General features: G+C 42.6%; 1 protein-coding gene across 1 annotated transcript; it reads right to left on the bottom strand.

Annotated features, from left to right (window-relative positions):
- Positions 1 to 330: 330 nt before the first annotated feature.
- Positions 331 to 3,626, bottom strand: LOC105037509 (inositol diphosphatase DSP3). The gene is given in 6 exon segments (XM_073261146.1): positions 331 to 799; positions 934 to 977; positions 1,096 to 1,153; positions 3,044 to 3,137; positions 3,287 to 3,464; positions 3,467 to 3,626. Coding segments are annotated over 6 exon segments (633 nt in total). The 5' UTR covers positions 3,495 to 3,626; the 3' UTR covers positions 331 to 568.
- Positions 3,627 to 8,949: the final 5,323 nt, after the last annotated feature.

Here is an 8,949-nt window from a genome sequence, read left to right as displayed (position 1 = left end):
GATCAACGATGGCTATGTCCATAACATGCCCACTGGTTTAAGCCAGACTGATAGCCCTGAAGAACGCACATCCAGTTGATACCTGCTCAGAGATGCTTAATCAATCTAACCTCATCAAAAAGCTTCATCTTGTAAATACCGCGACATTTTTCCCAAACACAAACATTGGAAAAATAAACTTTTCCACAGTTTTTCGTAGCAAGAGAAAAAGCAAAAAATTATTTGAGCATACAAGCTACATCTTTCCAAGTCAAATGAACAATTTATCTAATATTCATAGGCACAGCAAAAAAAAAAAAAAAACTCTTCCGACACATGCTGCATACAGGATTGAAAACAGAACAGATATGATAGTACAATCTCAATACATGCTTCTCCCTACCAAAACAAAAATCAGGGAAGCAATTGAACAGAGATCTATGATATAAATTTTTGTTGGCAAAGCATCCGGGTTGGTCGATTGCTCTGTGCTATAATCTGTCCCAGTAACCAAGGTTTCTGGCTTGGGAACCACAACCATGATAAAAAAAATACGATTATCAAGCACAGATTGGTAGATAGCTCTGTATCATGACATGTCTCGGTAACTAATGCGTCTGGCTTGGGAACCACAACCATGGTAACGATATATGAGACCAAGCACACACTGCATCATGCACGAGACATCAAATGTCTCGATGAACCTCAGGTCTGATACCCGAGCTTTGGCAGCAGCAAATCGCAAATATTCCTCAAACACAGAGGATAAGCACCAATTCTGCAATTTTCTGAAACAGCCCACAAGGCAACCTGTCCGGTGCTGCATTGATGCATGTCAACGAACCACATGTGAGTATTTTTCCAACACATGGTACCGATGGTAGGAGAACGAGTCAAACAAATGTATGCAGGTACTAAAAAAAAAAACGAGTTGGTTTGACCTAAATTTCATACCTTTCCTCGTTTGCAGTGAATCAGAACTGGATGATTCCTTATATCTGAGACACCAAAATAAAAGGGACGTAAGCAAATGGGTTGCTCAAAGACTGGAATAACCTATGAAATAATGGGAGAGAGTTAATCTGAAAGTTATATTAATGCCGCTTAATTAAGTACCAAGTAAGACTCTGAGAGCCTCCATGATGGTATCCTTAGGTATGGTTACGAAAGGCTCCTGCGGATGCAGACACGTTGAAGTTTTGGTAACATAAATCATTAAAAAAGGTATTAAGGCATATCCATGAAAGCGTAAATTAGCTTAACAACTTTTTCAAAATGTATACATGAATAAAGTACAAAACTTCAAAACAAAAACAAAAACTTTATAACATTAATAAGCTGAGATACCATTAAGAATTTTGGTTCTTAGTTGTGCTACGTGTACATGTGCATCATCATGTACTCTACAAATCAATGAAACTCAAGTATGATAACTATCACTAAATCAATGAAACTCAAGTATGATAATTAATACTCACTAAAATAACATCATACTTAATGGTATTAAACAGGATGCATATGTTGCTGCAGGACTAAATTAAGATCCAATATTCAAGTATATAACTGGGGCTGTGCTTTAATCTAGTAAAATATGTCTTGTTTGTAATTATATTCTTCATAAAAGTTCTGTGACACCAGATCCTGGATCAACAACCTTCAATCAGGATGCATTGTGGTCTTCAGTTCCAAGGTAGCTTTCAATAAGCAGCACCCTTGCTACCCCTCAAATCCCAAGTTGTGTCCTGTACTTGAAAGCCTGATTTCTACATCTTCTACCCATCTTCATCCATCTACAAAACCATGTTACTCCCAATTTCTCCCAGTCTTTATTTTCTTTCCATCTCTGAAACGGCTACAAGCACCATGTTATCTCTCTTTTTCCGTATGATCATGATTGTTATCTTGTGGCCCACATCTAGTACATACACTTACCATCTCATCCCAATCCTATGCAATCCAAGCCAACCATCTAGTGCCCAACATCCATCATAAAATTACCGGCTCATTCCAATCCTCTGTACACAAAGCCAACCTCACACCAGTTATACGCTCACCATCTCACTTCCCTTTGAAGGCCTTTCACCAAGCACCTACCAGCATATGCCCTTCTCAAGCCCCCACCATCCCAATTGTCACCACAAGGTGCATCTGACCCACAACTCACATCATACTTCCATGTGCCTGCCCACTTCTTCAACATCAGAATAGCCTTATCAAGTCCCAATGCAATACAACCCAATTCTAACCACCTCTCTCTCTCTCTCTCTCTCTCTCTCTCTCTCTCTCTCTCTCTCTCTCTCTATATATATATATTATATATATATATATATATATATATATATATATATACCCGCCCCTCCTTTAGAGTAATCGCCGATTCTTGTGAGCTACCATAAGATGCCAATATTATCATGCTTGGCTACATTATCTATTCCTCAAGAATCTAACTCCTCATCTGCCCTCCTTGCCAGGCTCTCTTTCCTATTACTACATGCTCCTGCACTCTTGTCTGCCTCGTGCCTTTATGCGGGCCTCTGACCAGAATTGACATCAACCTATTAAGGCACACCCTCAATAAATATCACCGGACAATACATGCTACTGAGCAGTCTGCATGTTGTGGAAACAAATGGTATTTCTTGGAACATGCTTTCTAGTTAAAGTTATCAAAGTTTCCGCAAATAAACTAGTAAGATTATAGAAGAGAATTGTCGGTTTGTCTGAGACAAAGGAATCAATTCCTATGTATCAATTCTCAACCTCATGCTATCACTCATTAAATAAATCTCAATGATGTATTCCATCTCTAATTGCAAAAAGCTTGGATTCATCAAATTTCTTGTTTTTATTCTGAACTTCTAAGTTGTTGATTAAAGCAAAACACAAATTAAGACAAATGCCCTATAAGAACTTCACAGAACAATCTATATTCACATGAAGGGAAAAATTTCTCATTCCATACGCAATAATGAACATCAACGATACAGGAGTGAAGTAAAATATGACATAATTATTTGAAAACAAAAAAAAAAATCTGAGAATAAACAAGGGGAAAAGAGATTACCTTGCTTCCTTCGATCCCGAACTGGAAAAGCCGAATCCCCCGCGATTTCACAAACTCCGCATTAACCTCCGGATACGGCTCCGGGCACAGGTACCTGCCCAAAACTCCACATCCCACCAATCAAAATCCAATCTTTCCCAAATCCCAAACCCTAACCCCACCTCATCCAACCCAAGGACGCATTAAAAAAGGAAAGAAAAAAAAAAAAACAAGAAAGCGAGACAAAAGGAAACGAATCCTCACACGATGGATCGCAGCTTCAAGGCATCCAAGAATCCAAGATTGTCCGAATTCGGGAATCCCGACCTATAGATCCCCCGGTCCACCATAGCGAAATTCGTCGGTGGGCACAGGAGCTCTCCGCCTCCTCCGATTCCTCCTCCACCTCCCAAACTCCTCGCTAGGGTTCCAATCATCGATTCCCTCCGTTCTCCCCCGATTCAAGGATCATGTCCTCAGTTTCTCGATCGAATCCAAGGCCTCAATGGCTATTAACTCTCCTCCTTGCTCTCACAAGGCCGACTTCTTGGACGAGCGTCGCTTTCTAAGAGGGTCGGCTTCGGTTCTATTTCTGGGTCAGAGGCGAGGTTTAAAAGGCGGTAACTGACTCAGGGTATCGGGCGGGGGATGCAACGGGATCTGGGGTTCCGTTGGATTCATGCGGTGTTGGAATTTGACCGTTGAAGCTTGTTCCCGAAACTAGTGGTATTGGTCTTGGTACACGGCGATGACGCACGGGGGATGGCTCCAATTGCATGTAATTAGTGCTTAACGGGGTAAAGAAAGCTCAGGAGAAGCGCCATACGGGTCCAGTTGCACCTTTCAACGGAAAGAATGGCTCTCCTTCTCTCATGATGCCAATCGTTGGATCGAACGACATCTATTTTCAGACGTGGATAGGTGGATGGAAGGGAGAGATTGATTTGTCTTCAAATCAATACAAAATATGATCCAATGCTGAAAAAATTGTTTTTTTTTTTTTTTTTTTGTGCAAACGATACAACGTGAACTTAGCATAGAGAAGATGTTACGGGATATGAAAACAAAAACCAATTATTATACTCTAGATAGAGTTGGTTCCAATTTAAAATTATTACTGTCAATCTCTCATGTCTGTTCATCGAAAATGAGCATTTGCAAAATGAAGTCCATATGATCGGAGTTGTCTCCGACGGAGACCTTCCGATGCTTAAGTCAGAGAGGAAGATTGAGCAACAGTAAAATGAGAACGGTGACAAAGCTCAGTATCTAAAAATTAGCTTACCAAAACTTGTTGCTTACTCCTTTTTTATAGAGTACATCATCGTAATGTCTGATATAGTCCCGCATTTAGTGGCGTAGAATCACAGGACGTAATCTCGTAGTGGGTTATTAATCTCCATGGATTACACCGCAGTATCAGTGAAGTAACCATCCGTGACGGTTATGATATATTTGAATGAGTCGGCCTACTGTGCGTCGGAATTGGTTGTCGGTTAGCAACTCTGAAATACTGACGGTCGAAGTAGTTTATTGTCTGTAGAGTCCGAATATCGGCCGCCTATCGATCTTGATTCAGTGAGGGATATTCGATTGGTCGGTCGAGAGTAGCATCGGTCTGCTCAGCCGCATATAGTCGATAATTGCTTCTAGGATTGTCTGTTCGTTTGGTGGGTCAGAGTCGGACGTCGGTTGGTGTGTGCCAGAGATCGATCGATTTATGAAGGTCGGTCGGTTTACTCCAACAGTTGCCCCCCCACTCTCGAGTCTAATGGTGAATCATCGCGTGCGTCGTCATGTGGTTAATAGCCTCGGATGAAAGGAGTTATTGTCTGTCATGTCGAATCCCGGCTTGACATCATTTTCATTGGAGTATGGCCGAACAGTCATTGTCGCTTTCAAGCCGTCGTATCGACAGGAGGATCTGGTGTCAGATGTCGTATCGGGAAGGTGAGCCGGCACCAGCTGTTACATTGGGAAGGTGAATCGGCATCGCGGGATTTAATTCTGGCATGTAGATTTTTGCCACGTGTCAGGGTGCCATTGGGTTGGAGACATTCAGCGGATAGGGATGACATGGTTCAACCTGGGTAGGTGCATCGAACTGTCGACCGGTGATAGGTCCATATGCTACCAGTGTCGTCATCCAGTGTGTTCTCGATCTGACCACTTTCATCTGGGCTGTCAGCATTCCTATATAAAGGGGCCGCTGTCAGCCAGGTACTCATCTCTCATTTCATCCTTTTTGATGGGAGAGCTTTGTCAGAGAGCCGCTCTCGAGTAAAAACTGTTCTTTGTTATTTTTCAGAGCCTCCCAAATGGTTTTGATGGATGAGGTTCTTGCAGGGGATGGTTGGTTGGAGATTCCAGCCGACGCTCCCTGTTGGACTCGGAGATTTTTCTGTTATGTGGTCTGATTGTAAGTCAGTTTCAGAAATGAAATTGTGCTTCTAGCCAACGTCAACTTTCCACCCCTGGTGCCGATGGTGGGGTCAACGATCTGTTACCGTGTATTCCGCTTCCCTATCTTAGCTGCATAATCAAAGTCATTTTCATCGGCGGACGAAAATCTGAAGCTTGCCTCTAGCTCCGGTTGCCGATCGAGCTTCACAAGGAGGGTGTGGTCGTTGATCGCATTTTCCATGTAGAAGTGGATCAGGTTGTTGGTGTGGTTGGTCGGGCAGTATGATCGGCAACCATCTTCGCAGTCTGATCCGATTTGTACTGTTCCCGAGCTGGAAGATAAAGCTTGTTGGAGAAGCCGATTCAAAGTGGGTCCGCCGATTCTTCAATGGAACGAAAGACGGCGACGAAGATTAGTCGATATTTTTATTTTTTTTTATTTTTATTTTTTTTGTAAAGAAAGTTGTAATCGGACTTCGTCTAATTTTGTACTTTCTTTTCTGATAATGAATGAAAATATTTTTCTTCAAGATAGAATTTTTGTTTGTGACATGTCTGTGATGTCCGTTCGTGGAGTAATCTCTGAATGTAGATCGTAGATACGACTATTCCGCAGATTGTAAGGTCTGCTAGTCATGTAGTTTCCAACATATTTTGTTAGGATAATGATAGTAAGTCATATATCCATTACTTGAATCTTGATCGGATTTTCACATCGTATTATCTGATAAATGGTGGCAAGTCGAATATCTCTGACTGGCCGTGGTCATGTCGGTATAATTCCAATCCGATCTTGATCGTTTTGGTATTTTGTCTTTCTTAGTTGATACCAAGTCGGCAAATTAGCCAGCCATTTGAATGAAAAGCTGACTATGGGGGTGGCGCGACTTTTGTGGAGAAAATTTGCGTGGCCGGTGCTAGCCTCCTGTTGAAGTAGATAGGTTGGTTCTGCAGGAGAGTCGAGATGCAGTCGATGGTCAGGCTGAAAGTTTTTGACTTCTTTGAAAAGTCAGACCCCAAGCTGTGACATCGATGATCCGACCTCCACAACGAGGATCGACATTTCATTAGAAGTCTGGTTTACAATTTCAGAACCGAACTGTATTTTCAAGTGCGTACAAGGATTACTGATAGTACAATTGAGATTGTCAGCGTTCCATATTTGGGGAATAGCCGAACCTTCCAAGGTTTCGAGCCGATAGACACCTGGTCTGTTTGTCTCTGATATCCCGTAGGATCTTTCCAGTTCGGAGATAGCTTTCCTTGATCTAGGGTTTTGAAATTTTTGTTTTTCTCAGAATTAAGTCTCCTGGTCGGAAAACTTTCAGCTTGACTTTGGTATTATAGTACTGAGCTATCTTCTGCGGTACGTGGCCATGCGAAGTTGAGCTTCGTGTCAAAGTTCTGGTAGGAGATCTAAGTTGCTCTCTGACACTTGAGTTATTCGATTCATTGTATTACTCAACTCTTGTCGATGGTAATCCGATCTCGAGTGGATCATCGCCTCCGTCCCGTAGGCTAAGTTGAAAGGACACTCTCCAGTCGGTATACGGAGAGTTGTCTGATACGCCCATAAGATGGATATAACTCTTCGACCCAAAGATCTTTAGCCTCATTCAGTCGGGTCTTTAACCCGTGCAAGATTATTCGGTTGGTCACCTCAACCTCTCTGTTTGATTCGGGTGCCCGACTGATGTAAGCTTATGTATAATATGAAACTTCGTACGAATTCTCTAAGTCCTAATTATCGAATTGTCGTCCATTGTCAGTAATGATGGTATGCGGTAGTCCGAAACTGTAGATGATGGATTTCTGGATGAAGTCTTCCATTTTGCGTTCGGTGATTTGGGCCAGGGGTTCGACTTCTACCCACTTAGTGAAATAGTCGATTGAGATCACTATAAATTTTTTTTGACCAGACGTCGGAGGAAAAAGACTGAGTATGTCGATTCCCTATTGAGCGAAAGGCCAGGGTGTGACAATACACGTTAGCTGATTGACGGGTTGATGCTGTATATTGGCATACTTCTGGCATGGTTCGCACCTCCAGACCAAGTCAGCCGCATCTTTTTTCATGGTGGGCCAATAGTAATCTTGTCGTAAAATCTTGTAGGCTAGGGACTTGCCCCCCAAGTAGCTTCCATAAATTTCTTCATGTACTTCCCTAAGTGCATAATCGGCATCGATCGGTCCTAGGCATTCAATAAGGGAAGGAAGAATGACTTTTTGTAGAGACGACCATCCATCATCACATACTGGGAAGCTGCCCATCAGGTTCGTTTTGCTTCTACAAGATCTTCAGGGAGGACTCCGTCGGATAGATACCAGTCGATCGGATCCATCCAACTAGGTTCGGCTGTTAGCTGCAACACTTTTTCATTTTTATCGATGCTCAGTTGCTCCAGACACTCCACGAATGTTCGGCCCAATGAATTGTAAGCAGTCGTTGCCAGTCTGAAAAGTGCATCGGCTCGAGCATTCTTGATCCTGGGTATGTGGAAGATCTCGAAGTATCTTAAATTCATCACGAGGTCTTTCACCTTTTAAAGGTATATTGTCATGATCGGATCCTAAGCTTCGAATTTGCCTTTGACTTGTCTCGCGATCAGTTGAGAGTCGGTGAAGACTTTCAGACTGTCAATCTCGAGCTCCTTAGCCATTTTCAAACTGGCTAAGAGAGCTTCATATTCGACTTGATTATTTGAAGTTTTGAAGTTGAACCGAAGGGCGTACTCGGTGACTATCCCTTCTAAGTTAGTGAGAATGAGGCTAGCTCCACTGCCTTGAGCATTCGATGCCCCCTTGATATGCAGCACCCAAGTCGACCTTAGGTCGGGCTGGGGGTTGCAGCCTCCTTCGTAGTTGCATCTTCCGACTTGTTGTCGGCTATTGTGTATTCTATGATGAAGTCGGCTAGAACTTGTACCTCCATGGATGGCCGTGGTCGGTATTGTATGTCGAATTCGCTAGCTTTATCGTCCACTTCGTCATTCGTCCTGATGTATCAGGACGGTGTAGGATCGCTTTTAATGGTTGATCGGTAAGGACCACAATGGAGTGTGCCTGAAAGTAAGGGTAAAGCCATTGTGCCGATATGATCAGAGCGTAGATCATTTTCTCTACTCTTGAATATCGGACTTCGATGTTGTGGAGTACTTTGCTGGTGTAGTAGACGGGTCGGTGAATTTAATTTTCATCTTTCCGAACGAGTACCGAGTTAACCGCCTCTATCGATGTCATCAAGTAAAGATATAGTATTTCTCCGACCTTTGATTTTATGAGTAAAGATGGAGAAGCCAGGTACTTCTTCAAGTCTTCGAAGACTTATCGGCATTCATCTGACCAGGAGAAGTCCTTCGTTTGCCTCAAAGTCTTGAAGAATGGTAGACACCTCTCAGTCGACCTAGAGATAAATCGACTGAGTGCGGTGATTTTGCCATTCAGTTGTTGTATCTCCTTCTTCGTGTTTGGATGCTTCATATTGATGATAGCTTTTATTTTCTCGAAATTGGCTTCGATCCCTC

The sequence above is a fragment of the Elaeis guineensis genome, chromosome 7, assembly GCF_000442705.2.
Source record: "Elaeis guineensis isolate ETL-2024a chromosome 7, EG11, whole genome shotgun sequence".
Lineage (NCBI taxonomy): Eukaryota > Viridiplantae > Streptophyta > Magnoliopsida > Arecales > Arecaceae > Elaeis > Elaeis guineensis.
The sequence above is the reverse complement of the archived record's forward strand: the minus strand, read 5'-3'. Positions and strand labels throughout refer to the sequence as shown.